The sequence below is a fragment of the Phasianus colchicus genome, chromosome 1 (genome assembly GCF_987193195.1).
Source record: "Phasianus colchicus chromosome 1, bPhaCol1.hap1.1, whole genome shotgun sequence".
Classification (NCBI taxonomy): domain Eukaryota; kingdom Metazoa; phylum Chordata; class Aves; order Galliformes; family Phasianidae; genus Phasianus; species Phasianus colchicus.
Window position 1 is genome coordinate 48035870 of NC_143436.1, and position 20102 is coordinate 48055971.

General features: G+C 40.9%; 2 protein-coding genes across 3 annotated transcripts in view; both read left to right on the top strand.

Moving 5' to 3' along the window:
- The window catches only part of NR1H4 (nuclear receptor subfamily 1 group H member 4), a 38682-nt gene extending 38255 nt beyond the window's left edge, over positions 1-427 (top strand). Inside the window, exon 10 of the mRNA XM_031600009.2 lies at positions 181-427. Within this exon, the coding sequence (XP_031455869.1) occupies positions 181-419 (239 nt within the window). The 3' untranslated portion in view covers positions 420-427. The remainder of the gene's footprint in view (positions 1-180) is intronic.
- Positions 428-4296: 3869 nt separating this feature from the next.
- Positions 4297-20039, top strand: GAS2L3 (growth arrest specific 2 like 3). Of its 2 annotated transcripts, none has more exons than XM_031600392.2 (9): positions 4297-4426; positions 5543-5590; positions 6546-6714; positions 8171-8289; positions 8896-9037; positions 12781-12844; positions 13539-13677; positions 14864-14971; positions 15676-20039. In XM_031600392.2, exons 2-9 carry the CDS (start codon positions 5573-5575, stop codon positions 17083-17085), a joined length of 2169 nt encoding a protein of 722 aa, XP_031456252.2. In that variant the 5' UTR covers positions 4297-4426; positions 5543-5572; the 3' UTR covers positions 17086-20039. The 2 variants fall into 2 exon arrangements, with proteins under 2 accessions (XP_031456252.2, XP_089996457.1); XM_090140331.1 differs by lacking the exon at positions 4297-4426 and adding an exon at positions 4531-4688.
- Positions 20040-20102: the final 63 nt, after the last annotated feature.

Sequence of the window (20102 nt, forward strand, 5' to 3'; positions counted from 1 at the left end):
CAAAAAATACCACGCTGAGGCATTTTTATTCCCTCTTCATTTGAAAAGAAATGTTCTTGTTAGGTGTGAACATCAGTGCCCAATGAAATATATTGATATTTGTTTATCAGAGTAAATACTCACATTGCATCAACACATACATTTGCTGATTACTTCTTTCCCTTTTGAAACCCAAACCAGACCGACAATACATAAAGGACAGAGAGTCGGTGGAAAGGCTTCAGGAGCCACTGCTGGATATCCTGCAGAAGTTCTGCAAGCTGCACCACCCGGACAACCCTCAGCACTTTGCGTGCCTCCTGGGCCGCCTCACCGAGTTACGGACGTTTAACCACCACCACGCAGAGATGCTGATGTCCTGGAGAGTGAACGACCACAAATTCACCCCTCTCCTCTGCGAGATCTGGGATGTGCAGTGATGGATACCCGTTGTTTTTATTTCAGGACAAACGTCTTTTTTAAAGGACCACACAGCATTTATTTTCATAGGAAAAAAAAAAGCAATATACCACAGTGCATTCATTTTTCTTTACTGCATTTTTATAGAAACTTGCCATGGAGCTCACAAAAGCCGTTTTGTGTGTTATACACAGAATACTGTATAGCTGTCAGATTTCCGCACGTGAGTTATAATTTTCTCTGTATTTATATTCTCTGATCGGAAAGAATTCAGCGGCTCCTCGCAGGAACCCCACTAATCCCTCCTGCAATTGCTCTCTTTGCAGAGTTCCTCTTGCAAAATGGGGCGATGCGGGCTTCCATTCACATTTTTCATTGCTGTGTTTTTGTGCTTGGCCTCCATTAAAGAATATATTCCAAATATTTACCGCAATAAACCAGCAGAAATGATTAGTGCCACGGTGTGTAACTGAAATGTGCTCGCCGCGTGAGACAGGCAAGCTCCGATTTCTTCACAAGATGAAAAATCACCACGGGCAGAGGGACACGCACGCACACAAGGCACTTTTCATGACGCAGACATGTAAACTTAATCTGTGTTCGTACTAATTCAAAGTAAAAATCAGGTTATTTTGCTCTAGAGCGGTAACGTCCAAGAGCCCACCGCAGGACCGCGGCCTCACAGCCGAGCCCCGCGCAGCGCGCTCGTACCGAAGCGGCTGTGGGCGGGCGGTTCCCCTGCGGGGCGCGGCTGCCGGTGGCGCGGAGCCAGGTGCGGCCCCGCCCCGCGGGCGCTGATTGGCTCTTTCGAACGGAGCGGCCGGCGCGGGGCGGGGGTGCTGCGCTGCTTGGCGGCGGTGCGGAGCGATGGGTGCCGGGGTGTAGGTGAGTGTCTGCGGGTGGGCACCGGGAGCGGGACGGTGGTTCGCAAGTCGGTAACTCTCGTGCAAGGAGCCCAGCCTGGGAAGGGAGAGGGAAGCGCTCGCATGGAACTTTGTGAATCAGTTCTCGCGTTTGGGGGTGCGGTGCTGGTATTGTAGGAAGCGTGCCCCGTGTTCTGGGCTACAGCGCCCATCAGGGTCTCTTAAAGAGCTGGGAAACGTCGGTTCTCCTCTCTGCCGAAAGGCTGGCGGTGCTCCAGGAATGCTGTTTGCCATCTCTGATGTAAGTATCAGATAGGGACAAGGGGACTCAGGGCATAGCTGGCTTGTGCATGGTAGTGATAAATGTGGCAGGTGGGTCTTTTATAATAAGGTGAGATTTTATATCAAGTCACAGCACGTTCCTCCTGCTGGTCAGAGGGCATTGAGCCGTGCTTCCCGCTGTGTTACTTCACTGGAAGAAAACTGGAATGGAAAAGTGAGAAAATAGAGCTGGTTCTCGTGAAGCAGGATGGCTCAGTGCAAGCGGTGACATGGGAGGACCAGAGGCTCCCAAACGGGATGCTTTTGTGGGGAAGGAGCTGCGGCAGCCTCCAGGATGAAGTGCTTGCCCTGAAGCTCAGGTGGGCTCCAGCCCTGCCAGGTGCCCCTGGGGCAATGTCTGCTTTCACTGGAGGGTGTGGAAAAGCAGCCCCAAGGAGAGCCGCCAGCACGCTGTGATGCCACCCCACAGCCCTGCTGTGCCAACTCGTCTGGTTCCTTCCCTTTCATGCCTCTGAGGCCTCCCCAGGGAAGCAGAGCTCCTGCTGACTCAGCCGTGAGCGAAAGGGCTCTATAATTGCCGTAGTGACAGGGAGTAGTGCTCTGAGGATGTGTCATGTTGTGCTAACCTCTCTTCTGCATGGTAGGGTCTATGAGTGGAAAAAAATCTTGGATGTCTTTAGGTAGGTTTCAACAGGTCCTGATCTGACAGCTTCTTTCATTCCACAGTGTTTAAAAATGTGGGTTTCAATAGGTGCTGTCAGACTCACCTGCAGATTCCAGCAGCTCTGGGCTAGTCTGCTGTACCGGCCTTTGGGTGCTGATGGAGCTGAAGATGAAGTGTGATATTTCTTAAGCAAAGGGTGAGGATGTGAAAGTGTTCCTCCCCAAGGGTTTTTAATGAGCCTGTGAATCCCTTTAAGTTTCATATGATACATGAATGGCTGCTTCATCTGTGTATTAAATAGCTGCAGAGCTGTGGATTTTTTTTGTTTCCTTGTAAATGGAGCCATCTAATGAAATGGGATTTGGATGTGGTTCATTTTGTGCTACAGAATGGCTTGTAATTAGGGTAGCATGTCTTGCTGGTTGGGGCCCACATATTCAACCTGATACAACTATTACTGAGCGGGATATCTTGGGCAGCATCTAAGAGCATGTGCTTAGCACCCTAGAGTACTGGCGTTGAAGGGCTTTGGTGCTTCCTCAGATTGGGAGAAAAGTGGTGGACAGGGTACTTGGGGAACAAATGGTTTTGTGTGACTGTCAGACTGTATCTGCACCCCTCTTCCTGAGAAATGCCTGTCCCTATGCTGTGTTAGGTACCTTATTTTCCACCTCTCTCTATTAAAGCTCCGGTCCTTTTCTGGAGGCTCAGCAGTCAGCCAGCTGAAGGCAGCTGTTGCCTTCCCCAGTGTATAATTTGGGTCTGCCCACCTGTCTTACTGCAAATCAGTGTGGCTGTATCAATCTTGCCATCAGGTGCTGTTAAGCAGTGTTTCTCCTCTCCGCCCATCCCATGGAGCCTGTGGGCAGCAGGAGGGCCAGAGATATTAGATGGGATGTGTTTCCTGGGAGTGGTGCTGGTGGTTGGGAGTTTCTACATCTGCCAAGCACTGGGCTTTATTCCTTGATTGGGAAGCACTTTCCAGTTTCTACTGCTTCCCCTGTTTTAAGGGGGGAAGCAAGTAGACAGCCTTCCTAGGCACCTTTAAGATACCAGCTGGCCTGGAAATGCAAATGGCATAGCCAGACGTGGCCAAATGACATATTACATATTCATTCTGGAGCCTTTTCTTTCACACCTGTGAGCCCTGGGCACTAACTGCTTGTTGAATGAAGATGAGTTGAAGAACCTGATATGGTTCAGCAGCTGGAGCTGCCTGAATTCAGTGTCAAATACTTGTTTCATTCATTACAGACTCTTGATGCAGAAAAACCAACTGGCTTTAGGAGAAATTCAATTTGGTTATGACCACCTGCTACTGCAGTGTTTTCCTCACCATTCCTCTCATTGCCAGCAACGAGGCTGTGTTCATCTGCGTTCCTTGCAATCTGAGAACAGACAGATGTGGGATCTGAGAATGACAAACTCTTAAGTTAACTTTCACTGTCAGCTAAAACTCCACTCATGATAGTCTGTTCTGATGAAATTTTTCTGTTAAATGCCATTCAGGTACCCGAACGCTAAGTGAACCCATTTCTCTTTCTAGAGAGCCCTGATGCATACAGGCTTACAAAATGACTTGTTTTAAAACAGGAGGCCCTTGAAGTTCAAGTGCTACAACTCTTCTCCTCAATCTCCATATTTATGACCAGTTTTTGTTGGGTATTTCTGCAGAACTGCAGATGCTGAACATTTTTGTGATAGCTGTCGTGTGAATATTTTGCTTTGTTCTTGCTTCAAGCACTCCCTGTGAATTAGGCTGCCTTTTGTTCTTCCCGTGGCAGTTAGCATGCCAGATTGTTGGCCAACGTGGAGATCCTTGTTTTAATGAGACCAGCTTCTCTGCTGGCTGTTCTGCTGTTGTTTTATTTATTTCTTTTTGATCAATGAAGCCTCTTACTGCGACTCTCTTGGGACAATAGCTTCCTTATGCTAAAGGAAAATGTATTCCCCTGGACAGAGCTGTGGGAAGCATAACATGCTCATTAGTAATGCTTGGTATATACTCTGCCCTTCCCTTGTTCATTCATCGAAGGAAAAATGGCATTATGGCTCGTTGTTGTTGGTTTTTTTTTTCCTTTAGGAAATAAAAGTGAGGGAAGGGAGAAAATACCACTTAAAGCATCTTTGGTAAAGTTGGAGTAGTGCTGGCAGTCCTGCTAGAAGGAAGTGTCTACAGTCTGGAAACAAAGTGCTTGCTCTGTTGCCTGTGATAGAGGTAAGTTGTGTGAAATTTCTGATGTGTGTGGTCCTATGTAATGCGTGAGGCTCAAATATGTGGAAGTATTAGATCCTCTGAGATGGGCCTTTTGTCTTAGGAAGGTGAGGTTGCATCTGGAGCAGGAGTGAAGAGTTATTAAGTTTCAAAGGAAAATGTGTGTTTCAACTATTGATGTCATCTGTCTGCAGTCTAATTGCCAGCCTGATCTTAACTAATGCACCAAGAAAATTGTTTTTAACTGGCTTCAAGACATGCACAGGTATGTGTGTATAGGCAGTAATGTACTCTGCTACTACTGTGGAGAACTATGCTGAGGAAATTCCTTCTAGTAATTGCCTGTATAGCTAATTCTGCATGTTTCTAAACCTCAAGTCTGTAAGGAGAGACTTCATGATCCCCAGCCTGGTGAAGAGTTTGTGCTGTTTTTTTCCTATTGTTGAAAACACTGCTGGAAAAGGAATGGGGAAGTGTTGACCTGATTGCACCTAAAACTTTTCTTAAGGATTGTTTTGCAAGGGGCATTGTCCTCATAGCCTGCAGTGTTGCATCAAAAACTTACATTTATGGTAGCTGCCTGGAAATCCATGTCAAAATCCATATAGAAATTAGTAAAACCATTAATTCCTTTTGTGTATCTATGCAAGAATAAATCTCATTCTTTGAAGTGATTTCATCAAGATTGTTCTTAATCTTTGAAGTATTTTGTGTAAGCTCAGGATGTGTATGTGTGTCTCTGTACACGTACAAGATATGCTTGTGGTAGGTTGGAAAGGAAGAGTAAATGCCAGCCATCCCAAGTCTGAGAACTGTTTGAGCATTAGTATTTCTCTTTGGAAAAGCAAATGCCTTACAGCTCCTTAAGCCAATGCAACCCTTTGAGCATTATTTATGCACTTGAAGTTAGTTGCTACTTTAAGCTGTAATAACTACTACTTTATTTAGAGACAGAGTGCCTAAGGAGCCTGAATACTGAATTAACACCTTAAATGCTAAAGTAACTATTCCTTTTTTGCATCCGTGTCTTCTTAGACTTGCTCATGTTTTGCCTGGTGGGTTCTTATTGGGATCTTTTAGAAAGCAGGATTGACTGTATTTAAACTTCTCTTTCCCCAGAGGGAGAAACTGATGTAAATACTGGTGACCATGCAGAATGCAGTTCAGGTAAATACCTTTTGTAATGTTTGAATTCTATATTATATGTTTTTATGTAAACATCTACCCTGAAGCAGATGAAATGACAAAATCCCCAGAATAATCTCTAGCCTTTTAAACAAATAAATAAATAGGAGTTTTCCCTTTCAATAAGTGCAGCATCTGTGGTGAGATAGATAACCCAAAGTTGTGATCAGATAGGCAATACTTTCAGTTTCTAAGTGCTATTTCCTTAGAAGTTTTCTAAGTCATAGGATGAGAATGTTTGAATCTTTATTGATAATAAGAAAGTGTTTCTAAAAACCTGCATATTAGTAAATTGCTACAAAAATAGAAGTCTGTATTTTAGACACGCATCCTTCCTGAGCTGAAGAAAGTAGCTAAGGATATTGGAAGGACTCTTTCTTTTTTGGGAATTCTATTCATGCCATTTCAGCATGATCCTTCTCTTCAAGTGTGACAGTATCCATTAATCTGAAAACATGGGATCCTTAAGAGAAAAGCTAAGGGTTCATGTCCAAGAGCTGTGTATGCTCGCATTTTTTCTTTTAGTATCATCACTTTAATGATTTAAACTCTAACTGCACCTGAAATGATTGATCACAGAAGTCAGTAGTCTGTAATAGGTTATATGATAAACTACAGGTTGTATTAATATGTGGTGAGGAGGAAGAAGACAGAATAAATGTGTTATGTGTGTTTTGTTTGCTTATTGAAGATCTGCTTATAGCCACAATAGGGTAACTGTGAAAACAAGAGAATGAATGTGGTAGTACTTTTGATGGAGGAGTTACTAATGAGAACTGTACCATTCTTGATTACTGCTGTGTTGGTGTGTCTGTCTGAAGGGAAATTAGAACTTACTCTTTGAATTATGCTAAAGATGTATTATTCAGAACCGTGAGATTCCCTCCTCTGTCTGCAGATATTACAGCTCACTGTCTTGCGCATACATCTTCTGCAGGTGTGGTTTGGAGATGACCTTCCTTTAAGTCCTCGAAGTCCTCTGACTCCCAGACATGGCCCAGGTCTGGCAGATGTGTGCCTGTATGACCAGTGGATATCTGTGCGGCATGAAGCAACTTTGGTGCCTATGCAAGAGGACCTGTCAATCTGGCTGTCTAGCTTGCTGGGTGAGGTTAAAAATAAATCATTGTGTAATAAATTTCAAAGTGCATTCAAATATCCAACTCAACACTGACACTTAATATCCATAATATTAATAGCATTTGAGCCTGAGTGATAAGGAGAATTGCATTAAAAATGCATGTTCTGTTTTCAGATCTTATTAGCTTCCAATTGTTAGAGGTAAGGTGATTACAGAATCACAGAATGGCCAGGGTTGGAAGGGATCTGAAGGATCAGGAATCTCCAACCCTCCTGCCACAGGCAGGCCACCAACCTCCCCATTTAATACTAGACCAGGCTGCCCAGGGTCCCATCCACCCTGGCCTTGAACACCTCCAGGGACGGGGCATCCACAACCTCTCTGGGCAGCCTGTTCCAGCACCTCACCACTCTCTCTGTGAAGAACTTCCCCCTGACATCCAACCTAAATCTTCTCCTTCAACTTAAGACCATTTCCCCTTGTCCTGCTGTTATCTACCCTTTCAAAGAGTTGACTCCTCTCCTGTTTGTAGGTTCCCTTTAGGTACTGAAAGGCTGCAATGAGGTCACCTCCCAGCCTTCTTTTCTTCAGGCTGAACAAGCCCAGCTCCCTCAGCCTGTCTTTGTAGGGGATGTGTTCCAGTCCCCTGATCATCTTTGTGGCCCTCCTCTGGACCCTCTCCAACATCTCTCTGTCCTTCTTGTACTGGGGGCCCCAGACCTGGATGCAGTACTCCAGATGGGGCTCACAGGAGTAGGGTAGAAGTGGACAATCACCTCCCTGTCCCTGCAGGCCACTCTTTTTCTGATGGAGCCCTGGGTACCATTTGCTTTCCGAGCTGCAAGAGCACACTGCTGGCTCACGTTAAGCTCTTCATCCATCAAGACCCCAGGTCCTTCTCTGCAGGGCTGCTCTCAAGGACTGCTCCTTCCAGTCTGTATAGATGCCTGGGATTCCTCTGGCCTAAGTGTAAAACCTTGCACTTTGCTGCATTGAACCTCATTAGATTAATCCTTCTAATTTATGGTTCTGAGTCTTGTTAGTCTAATTAAGTGAATATTTGATTTTACTTTATTTATATTTCTACTAATTTTCAGTCTGTGAAATCCCCTTTTTTTTTTTTTTATTACGTGGAGATATCAGCAGCATATGGTTGGACTGGATAATCAAGTATTTATTTAGAATGAATGTTTTGCAATTTTCTTTCTAAAAGCTTTCATTATTTTATTATTTAGGCATCAACTTCTTTTATTGGTCTAGCCCATAGATGGGAAGAACTACTAAAGTTACTCAGCCTCTGTTAGATGAGCCTAAGTAACAACAGTGCTGAGTGTTGGTCACCAGGCTTTTCTTTCTTTGTGGGCTCTAGTTTAACTGAAGTCTTTACCACTGGAACGCTCTTGAAGTTGCCTATGAGTTCACATGAAATTTCTTTGTCTTCTGTGGAGTAACTCCAGTATTGGCCTTTTTTTTTTTTTTAGGAATAGAAGTCACAGCAGAGCAACTGCTGCAAGAACTTGATAATGGAGTATTACTCTGCCAATTGATTGGTGTTCTTCAAAACACAATTAAAAAATCATGTAGCTCAAATAATTTAAGGGTGAGTTATATTTAATTTTTTTAATGCATAGATAAACACTTTAGTAAGGAAGGCAAGATGCCTAACTTCTGTATTTTTGTCCAAACCTTTTTTGTTTAAATTTAAAGCAAATTAGTATTTGTTTTAAGACTACTATCTTAAAATTATATTGTCCCTTGTTCCCATATTATTTCCTCTGTTTTCTAAACCGAGCTCTAAAATGTTGCAGTGAGTTTAAGTTTAGTTGATCTGGGGTTTTCTGTTTGTGCTAATTCTATAGCTATGAACAGAACTTGGGAGGAAGGAATCATTATCTAGACATGTGAAATCAACAGATATAACCCAGCAAAGGGGGAAATGGGGAAATAACTGTATAGACAGCTCTGTAACCTCTCCCAAAAACTTAAGTATTGTTAATTCTGTGACTATTAATGTGGATAAGACTGAATAACATCTACTTTAGAGTAGCTTTTTTAATAGAATGCATGTTGTTTTTCTTGAACCAATAATAAATACCAACCACTGCTTCTATACTCCAAATTTAGCATTTTTTTTTCTGAAAATGTGCTTTGAAATCTGTTGTTAGTGTTTATGTGCACAGTGTACTTTGTTTTCTTCTCTTGCCAGAATTTTCCAATGAGAAAAGTTCCATGTAAGAAGGATGCTCCATCAGGATCTTTTTTTGCCAGAGATAACACAGCCAACTTTCTTAACTGGTGTAGGGCCATTGGAGTTGATGAGACTTACCTCTTTGAATCTGAAGGTTTAGGTAAATCTACCTTTTTGTAAGACTTTTCACGGTCTGCATGTGGATAACTATCTCACCAGGGAGAGCTGTTGCATGTAGTCCTACAAAGCTTTTGTCATGACTGCATCTGTCTTGTGCAAACATTTATTTTAGGGCAGTTTTGTGTAAAAGCACTGAAATATCAGTTCAGTAACTTCTCTAAAGTGAAGGATGCTTTTCCAGGCTTCTAGAAGTTGCCATGTGGGAGGAAGAAGGGTAGTGAGAGCTGTGCAGTGAACTCACGTGTTTTGCTTCTGTAAAAAGCCCTGCCAACAAACAGAGAAGTTGTGGTGTCCCTTCCTTTCTCCACTCCTCATTCTTTCTGTATGCTGGAAGACCACACGGCAATGGAGTCAACTCACGATAAAATCCTTTGGTATTAGAGATAATTCTTATTGGAGAAAGCATTCAGAATAATGCACTTAATGAATGCTAAGTTTGATAACTGCATCAGAGCGTTGGGGCTGAAATGGCAACAGTCTGTTGGTAATTAACATTTAGTTCAAGTTTTACTTGGAGTAACTATAAACCATGTGTATTCTCCTGTCTTAACAGGATGGTTATACACACAGTTGGCAATATTTATTTTTATGCTTGCCACAGTGCTCAGCCCATCCCTTGTAATAAACAACTACTAGACAGATAATTCCAGAAGGAATACTTTTTTTTTTTTACTGCTAATTAAGAGAAACTGCTTCCATTGTATGGAAATAACGTAATGCTCTTCTACCAGTTATTATGTCTCTAGAAAATAATTAATATAAACTTCTCTTTGGCAGGCCAAATACTTTAAAAAAAAAAAAAAAAGAAAAGAAAAAAAGAAAAAAATCTTCCTCTTAAGCAGAACAGCAAAAAAAAAAAAAGCGAAGATCTTTTGTTTACAATAATCATATGAATATGTCACAAAACTTACTAGATTTTCTTGAAGTCTTTGTGCCTTTTAATGCTATTTAAATGAGAGGTGCTGGTTTGACTAGCTGCTTTTCTTTTAAGCTCTCCTTGCTAGTTGGCCTGCCTCTGCCTTCCCTACTGCATCACGCATCTTTTAAAGCAAAGTTGAGAAAACATCCTTACTTGCATCTGTCTCATTCTAATTTAACTAGGGACTGTATCTTCTTTTCAGACCCACAAAATACAGATGAGCGGGAGAATTGAGGTATAAGAAAATTAGTTCTAGTATTTTTTAATTTTAACTTGTAGGAATTACACTGCTTAAACATCTAAGTTCCTTTAGCAGGCTGGGTAACTAAAACCAGTTTAGCCTCCCCATACATACATAGAGATAAGTAGATAGGATTTCATAATGCTGTGGCTTTTGCTCATCGTCAAGTGTTTTGAAGTCTGATTGTAACTCATGACACAAACTTGCTGTGTGGCATAAATATCATCTGTAAGTCTATTTGGCAGTTGAAATAAGCCGACTTGAAGTCTCCTTGATGACATATTCTCTCCATTGATGTTCTCCATCAAACTTTCAAGCTGTTCTTTATGAATGAAATAGGGGAAAGACAACCTGGCAATTGTCCTTTTCATGTCAAACGTGTAGCAACACTTCGTGATAAACGTGGGTGGCCATGGAGAAAATTAATTTAATTTAATTGCTCCAAGTTATCAGAGTGAGTAGCCATTATGAGGTGCCCTTTAACATCAAGTCTTGGTTTCTGCTAGAGGTATAACTGAATTTTTCTTTTCTGGATTCAGGCAAATTATGCCTTTTTTCTCAGAGCTGACAAAACCACTTATGGAAAAAAAAGATAAAAAAAATCTCTCATACCTTTTGGATTATGGCTGGCTCAACTTTCTGTTGAATTAGCCATCATACCAGATCCTTAAATAAGTAGAATTACAAGTTGGAGTAGATGATATAACTTTGTGAAACCAGACGATCTTTCCAACACAAGCCATTCTATATAAGCAAAAACATTTGACTTCATGCTCAGCTTATACGTTAGTAAATGTTTTAGTCTTGTTTAAAGTGAAATAATCTTACTTATCAAGCTGAACATCAGAAAGATATTAGGCTTAATCTGTAAATATGGAGCTGGCTCATTAAGTTTCTCTTCAGAGTGAATTTTCATGTTCTGTTTAATATTGGTACTGCGCAGCATGAAGGAAGTTTATCTAAATGGTATACCATATAAAATTCTATCTACAGTTTTTCCCATTTCTTATGCTTAATGGTGTGTGAAGAACAAGGGCACGTGTGTAGAGTGAAGCAAGCTCAATGACATTTTTTTCTAGCCTTTGGTTTCTGAGTTATTGGGCAGCATTCCTCAATGGCTAAGAAAGCATGAGGCTCATTTGTTTTCTACAACATTCATACAGCTGTTTGCGGGCTTCTTAGAAATTGTTGACAGAGTCTCAATTTTGAGGTTTAAATGGAGGGCTGAGGAGGAAGTAATTACTTGTGTGAAGTTTTAAACTATTCTCTGTCCCCTTAGTTTTCCCTAAGCACTGCAAGAAGCAAAACCAAAGTAGACCTTGTTTTCTTGTGCTCTTCCATTCTTTAGAGTGGCATTAGAAATAATTGAGTGCTCTCTTTCGAAGTTGTCAAGAAAACCCAGGACAGCTGCCAGAGTCATCTGCATACAATTTGGCTATCTCTTCATCCTTCTCTCTCATTCTTCAGCTTCAGGATTCGTCTGTATTCATGATTCAAGATTTAGGAGCTCGTTATTTCATGTGCCTACGTGATCAAATGCATACAGCTGTTAGAGCTGTTCTGAAATAAGGGGTGTGCTGTGCAGTGAATGTAGGCAGAGTTGTGGAGAAGCAAAGCCTAGCACAAAAGTGCTAATAACATATCTGAGCTAATGTTTCCACTTCACTGTGATCACTTCCAATACCTGCTATTTGAGGTTGAGTGTTTGACCAGTATCATCCTCACACCTTTCTTACAGTCACAGGTTTCCACCCTCTTTCTCAGAGCACAGCCTCACCAGGATGCATGGTTCTGAAGAAAACCTTTGGTTGGATAGTGTGAGGGCTAATAAGCAGGCAGTGAAAGAACCATACGGCATGGGTAGGGCTCCACAGTGGACCTGCCAGTGGCAAAGTGATGTCTTCTAGTACAACTGTGTAAATCTCCCATGAGATGGGCCCTGAATACTTTTAAGAGTTGGAAGAAAAAGATGTTCCTAAAATGATTACAATCACCTGGATCATTCTTTCACAGCCAAAGATTTAAACCACTCAAGCTGACTGGCTGTGCATAGGCATCCACTTGTCAGCTGGATCACTTGCACCTAGTTCTGCAGTTTTCACCTATTGAATGAATGTGCATATCTGTGTATGTCTATGAATTAACAGACAGTATATTTTCCTATTTGCCGTTGTTGAATGCTCTTTGTCTGCGAGACTGCTATAATGTCTATGGGGAAAGAGAAGGAAAAACTTCAGCTTTCTTGCTTTCCATTTCACATCTAGGAGTGTCATGGTTTTGTGATTTTTGGTTTTCGGTATTCCACAGCGTAAAGGCAGCTACAGCTGTGTTAGAATGGATTTAGATGCTTTTTTGGACAAGAAAATTAGAGTTGGAAAGCATCTAGTGCTTAACCACAGTATAGTACACTTCAGATTGGCTCACTGGAATAATGTCACTTGCCTCTGAGCAGAATGATGACTGAATTGCAGTCATCTGCTCCTTATTCTCTTTATCCAATTGCAGAGGCCTTCCCACAATAAAAATGGGTTACAACTCCCTTTTATTTTTGATTCCTTTTTAGTTTTGCACAAGGATCCAAGACAAGTGTATCTCTGTTTGTTGGAAATTGGACGCATTGTATCCAGGTATTTGATCCATTCATGACTTTAAATAAAAACTGAAGAATGTACTCTATTAATCAAAAGCTAAGATGGTCTGTGGCCATTAAATGCAAAGCAGTAGATGTTAAGTATGTGCAGAAAGTAATGAGTAGCACATCTAGGACCACTGTATGAGTATTTTTTTCAAATATTAATCGTTTTATTTTCATGAGGAGGTGCTGATCCACATTGCTTTTTATGACCACATGTTCAAATGTTACCTTCAGCTTATAGATATGTGTACATCTTGGAAGAATTCAGTGAAGAGTCCTGAAGGTCTTTTTTTTTTTTTTTTTAAAGTTTTTTGGAAGTTTTATTAAAACTTTAAATAGGAAGCAACTCTTTATTGTTCTTTAAATTGACTTCTAATTTGTTTCCAGCACAGAGTAGGAAGCTTTAAGGTAGTTCCTGACGAATTCAGATAAACTAAGTTTTTCAGGTTTAGCAGTATTGTTATTGCCTTCTGTGGTAGCTCTAGAACCACCTTTGTGAGGATTTCTTCCAGAAACTTGGAGCTCCTCCTCCTCTTTGGATTATCAAGACAGTAATTCCTATGACTGCTGTAGTGCTGTTCACTTTTAGTCTAACTACTCACAATTTTTCTTGCTTGTTATAATCACTTATTTGTTTTCTTTATCAAATTATTAATTAAAATTTCTACTTTTGTAATTGTGTTGAGATATGGAGTTGAACCTCCTGTGCTCGTAAAACTGGAGAAGGAAATTGAGCTAGAAGAAACACTGCTAAGGACCTCTGGACCAGCATCACCTGTTGACACAGCAAAGTCATGTTGTCACCATGGGGAGCTACACGAGGCTGTAAGTACTTATTTATTGTGAAATGGTCTTTAAGTTCAACTCTTAACTTAGTGCTTGTGTGATATGACAGAGACCGATTTTCATTTAATATCTGTGAGTCTTAAAAAGAAAACAGAAGTGAAAACACTTATTTGAACAATAAACTTTGTTTTAATGTTATGAAAATACTATTGTATATATTTTGAAGTTAATGCATCAGTGCATGTAACTTACCTTCATTTATCCCTTCTTTCGCTGCTGCTTTGAGCTGCCTCTCATTGAAGTGTTGTGCATCAATATGCTATGGCTAATGTGAACTTCATAAAACGTTGAAGCAAGTTTTGATGAAATGCTTTGGAAAAAAACCTGCATAGCTGTACCAATTGCAAATTAATGTGTGCAGGAAAAGAAATGACTTGTACAACTTGTGAATTGGCCTGAAAGAACTGATGAACAACAATGAATGGACGATGAGATTTGAAATTTAACTTGTTTAAACAGTCCTTTGTGTTGTAATGTAAAGCTTTTTCTTCTTCGAGAACACCTGCCACCAGATTCCCACACTCTGATAACACACTAGTTTTGCTTCTTACCAATAGTTTTGACCTCCTAATTTCCTTGAAGCTTCTAAGTGGCTTTAACAGACGCATCTTCTCTAGCTCTAGACTTATTTGGGGGCTATCTTTCTCTTTTGTTCAGTGTTTTCCTTCTTGGGTGTCACATAGAAGGTTAACTTAAAAGCCTTCTAAAAAGAAAGGGATAATGCTGAAGTGCCCCTGGGTAAGGTGTAGCAATGGAACTGGTTCTGTTGAGGGTTGATTTAGTCACAGAAGAGACCCAGGTACTAGCATTTCAATTTTTTGAAAGAGTTCTGTCTGGAATTTCATACTACTATATAGTAGATAAGTAGATGGACAAATCTTTAAAAAGAAAATAGAAATATGTTAAAATTGAAGAAATTGTGAAAATTGGATTTAGACAACTCCAGAATATTTGACTGCATGCACACTTTTGTTCAGTCTTTTGTTCTCTGTTTTGAAGCTTTATGTAGCTAGGATTTTTCTTGTGAGGGAATAAAATTTTCCTTAAGTTTCCTTAAATTAAAGGGAGAAAATATTTGATACAGCGAGATAATGGAATCTCAATAAATGGTTAAATATATGCTTCTGTTAAAATACTAATACATGCTTTAAATTTAAACAATTAGGTTAAACACATAGCAGAAGATCCACCTTGCAGCTGCTCCCATCGATTTTCCATTGAATACTTATCTGAGGGACGTTACAGACTGGGAGATAAAATATTATTCATACGAGTAAGTCGTTTCTCAATATTAAAATCTACATTCAAAATGGGAGATAAATACTTTTGAGTGAAATACCTGATTTTTGTGGTATTATTTCAGGTTTACAGAATGATTTAGGGATATCACATGACCCAGTCCTGTTTAAAACAGGTCTGGCTAACTAGATCTTAACCACTGATTTTATGGTTAGAACCACACTAAACTGAGAAAGTTGATGCTTTTCTGTGTTTGTAAAATTTTGGTAGTGACTTGTAGTATAACTAAGGGTAATACAGTATAATATCCTGAAAACACTGCTTGTTCAAAATTCATACACATGGGTTTATAAATAACTTGCAGTTAGTTGAACTGCTTCTTCAGGAATAAGAATTTGTGTGATGGATAAAATGAGGGCATTCATAAATTGATCAAAAGTGGAATCTAAAACTGTATACTAAATAAGGATGCTGACAGAATGGTTAATGTATTTTCTACACATATGCTTTCATTATTTCCTGAAACATAATGACTCCTGCAGGAAAAACTAATAAAAGATCTGGGAAGTATAAACCTCTTAGTTATTCCATAATTTTTTTCTTCTTAAAATGATTCTCCATAAGAAAGGAGATCCTATATCAATTTAAATATTTCGTAATATGAGGTGAAAACTTAGGGCTGCATAAAATAAGGTTTCTTATGTTCTTCTGTTCCCACCCCTCTTCCATCATTCTCAGATGCTACATGGGAAACACGTGATGGTCCGTGTTGGTGGAGGATGGGACACACTACAAGGCTTTCTGCTTAAGTATGATCCCTGCCGAGTGCTTCAGTTTGCAACTCTGGAGCAAAAAATCTTGGCATTTCAGAAGGGGGTCACCAGTGACAGTATCTCCAGCTCACCAGCCAGAATTCAGGAACCTCCTGTCATGAACCCAATGTCAGCTGTCAATATGTTTCAAAAGCAGCCAGCAAACCTCCCTACTCCTGTTCCAGCCCTAAAAGCTCTCCATGGGACGACAGCTAAGAAGCCTTTATCTAAACATCCTCAGTCTCCTGCCCTGACTTCACCAAAGGTGCCAGTGCACACATCCTCCGCTGCCAAGTTGTTGTCAGCCAGACCCAAACTAACAGATGCTCAGTCTCCTTTCAAACCATTGATAGGCACCTCAAAGAAACTGGCATCTCCTGCACACCACTCGCCAGCTCCTGTTCCTTCGCTGCCTGCAAGCAAGAGTTCTTCATCTACAAGATCAAGAGCAGCTCTTGTTCACTCTGAAACATTACGCAAACGTATTCGCTCTCCTGATGCTCCAAAGGTGAAGTTTGCCCCAGCCCAAGGCTCCCCAGCAACAGGGATGCATTCTGCACTCTCAGCATCTAAGAAACAGTTGTCTCAGTTGCCGGCAACAGCTGAAACATTAGCTTCAAAACAAAAGTGTGTCCCCTCTAAATCTAAACCTGTATCTGTCACTAAAACCAAGGTAAATTCTGTTGCTCCGAGGCCAGCCCGGCCACCTGTTAGCAATCTGCATGCTGTTGCCAAGTTTGCACATTCCCAGCAGCTCTATGTGAAATCTCCTTCTGAAAATACTACTCAGGAATCAGGAACTGGGTCTCGGCATCCTCGGAAAGCTCCACAAACAGCTTCTGACCTGGCAAGTAACCTGAAGACTGCTTCAATCCTAAAGCACTCAGCTTCTGTACCTTCCCTGGCAGTTAGTAAAGCATTGAAGTCACCACCTACGTTGGGATCTACGAGGAAAAATCTAATAGCATCTGTCAATAAGACACCAACTACAGAGCATCTACAGACCCAAAATGTCAATAAAACCCCTGAGGTTGGACCCTCCTCATCCAAAACTCCTGAACGCACTCCGCTCTCTGTTGTGCGGCTTCCTCAAACTTCAGCCAAAGTGGCAGTGACCAAAAAAGCAGTGCAGCCCTCCACAAAAACTCAGCCTTCAAGCAGAGACTTGCAAGCCAATGGAAACTTGGTCCCAGCAGCCAAGAAACCTCTCTCTAAAGGAAAATCAGCAACAGCTTGTAACAAAGGAACACCTAGTGCATCAAAAGGGCCTCTCCTGAAGAGCAAACAAGATGATCATTATTTTGTTATGACTGGGAGTAAAAAGCCCAGAAAGTAAACCTATCTGTTAACTTTTCTGTGGAAGTCCCTGTAACGTTCAAATGGGCCTCTGAAAATTGCTATGCGAAGGAGAAAAATAAGTTAACTAACACTACATGTGCCATGCCAAATATTAGGCATAATTACATTTTGCTGCATAACTTACAGTAATAACTGTATTTATTTTGCAGTTTTAAAACTTTTTTTAGATATATTTACAAGTAAGCTTGCTTGCACTGTGGAATAGAGGATAACTGTTTGCTGCTAGCCTGACCTGCTGTTGGGAAAGGCAGGAGAGAGGAAGGGGAGCTGGGAATGCTGCTGCTGTTTGTTCTCCAGGGAGTTAAGCTGAGCAATTCTGGTTGTTCTAAGCACGTCTGCATCAAGGCCTGTGGCAAGCGATAGAGTGGTGCAGATGCTATAAAACTTCTAATACCTCAAACAAAATTGTTGAGGGTTTTTTTCCCTTTTTTTTTGCTTAATAATTTTTATGTTTGTTAGTGTTCCAGGACCCCAAATCTGGGACTCCTGTGTGTATTAGAGACATTGGAAGACCTTTTTTTTTTTTTTTTTTTTTTAACTCAGAGGGTGGTGAGGCACTGCCACAGGCTGCCCAGAAAGCTGTGGGTGCCCCATCTCTGGAGGCACTTAAGGCAAGGTTGGATGGGGCCCTGGGCAGCCTGAACTGGAGAGTGGCAGCCTTGCTTGTGACATAGGGTGGGACTGGATGGGCTTTATGTCCCTCCAAATCTACACCATTCTACGATTAGAGAGAAATCTCTGGTCGTCTTCAGTTTGACTGCTGCAGCTATCAGCATTCACTGTGCTCCTACATGCCTTAACATGGCTTCAGCTTGCTTGGGCGTAGAGCCTTAGCTTGCTTTAAATTGCACATAGAAAATCATGGCCTTGACTCTTTTTTTTTTTTTTTTGTGCCTTAGCAATGTACTTGTAAAGGCCTGAGGAGGCAACTTTGCTTTGTATGTGTTCCAATGTGACTACAGGTAAGCCTGTTTTTTTCCTAGGAAGCTCTTGCTGCATGGGAAGAAGTACCTGTGTTGCTGTGAGGTCACTTTCCTGCAGGATGGACCCCATGGGGTTGGCATGGGGCCTGCTCAGGCAGAGCCTTGCTGCTCTGCAGGAGTGGCCTTTTTCTATAAAACTGAACTGCTGAATACTTGTTGATGCTTGAGGTTCATTTGTATGGGCAGTCTTAGTCTCTGTTGGCCTTTGCTTTGTTTATGGAGACCTTGCTACTGGCTCTCCTGTATTACTTTTCCTTAGATGAGGAGTAGTTTCCCAAAGAGCTGAGAACAGCCTATCTTTGCCTTGGAAGTGCCGCAGAGTCAAGTGCCATTTACTCTCAACTCCTGCAGGCTCTTAGCAGGTCCGTGTTACTCAGCAGAAATGAGTTTCATGGTAGTTGAATAAAAGCTACTGTCTCTGAAAGTAGCATTGTTTAAGATATTTTGGGTTTAATGAACAGTCAGTCCTATGACTGGAGTGATAGGAACTCTCAGGTTATTGGAGAGACACTGCGACTGCTGACTTCCACAGGCTGTTGTTATTCCTACTGTCAAGATATTTACTTATGGGTAGAAGAGGCACGTGGAAACTGCAGCTTCTGATGCTGTATGTTGAATGTTTTCTTCCTGGAACTAGAATAAGCAAGCATTGTAAAGTAATAATGAATTCTCATGTGCAGTGGTGACATTATCAAGCTACCTTTCTGAGCACCTTGTTAGCTTCAGTTATTTATCATTCTATTTATGCATCTCTACTGTACAACTCTGTTTACAACCTGCTGGGAGTAAACAGGAAATAACAATATACAAACTGTTGGAGGCAAATATCAATTTTAATAACATAGAGAGCTCCCACAAACTTATGTTCAAACTTGTATGTGTGGGGAAGGCCTTACTGCTTCTTTATTTTATAAATGCACTGGCCAAAACCACTACTGCAAATGTTAAGAATAGTATTGATTGTAGGGGAGTTAGGTTAAAATTGACACGCTATTTCATACTCTGAAAGCATTTTGCAGTAGGTGACTTGCTTTTAATTTTGAGATCCCATATAGTGAGCTGTGATGCAATATCTCATGCAGTAGATGAATTGGGGTTTCTTTCTGTACCAAGTCAGAGTGGGATGGAGTTTGCTCTCTCCACAGCAGCCCATATGGTGCTGTGTTCTGAATTTGTAGCTGACACGGTGCTGATAGCACTGCAGGTTTTGGGCAGTTGCCAAAATCAGTTTGCACGGCATCAAGGCTTTCTCTTTTCCCCGCGCTGACCCTGACAGCAAGTGGGTTGGGAGTGGGTGCTTGGCTTCTTGCTGGGTTCAACGACCCTCAACACTTTTTGAACTGTTTACAAGTTTCACAGTACTACTATAAGTACCAAGACTCTTGGATCTCAGTGTAACAGTTATCTCAGCATCTACCTTTGAGAGCAATTACTTGAGAGAAAGTAAAGTGGAGGATTTCAACTTTGTAATCTGTTATGTAACAAATTGAATTTTGTTGTTTAAAGTGAAATGGAAAAGTGTAAACTGGGACACAGGCACTGAAAAAGGAAAAGAAAAAAAAAATCACTTCACTGTTGAAAACCTAAACAGTTAATATAAAGATGCTTCATGTGCTATGTATGGGTTAGCTTGGTTTTTTTTATTACAAAAATGGTATAAGTATGATCTAACTTATACAAATAATTGCATTTTTGATCTTTTTATTCAGTCATGTTATAACTGATGATGTCATGTGGCACAAGGTGAGCCAATAATCAAAATGTAACAAAATATCTCCTGCTGAAAATACTCTTTTCTCAATGTTTATGTTGCCAAACAGTAAATCTGATTTTCAACTTTTATTATTTTTTGAGTGGGAAAGATTAGTTGGAACAAGAATCTTACTGAATTCTCCATATGCTTTTGATGTCTTTGAGTACTTATTCTAAATAAACATACACTGCACCTTTTTACATGCACACATTTTTTTTCTACTGTCATTTTTTGTGTGTGTGTGTAGGGGGAGGGAAT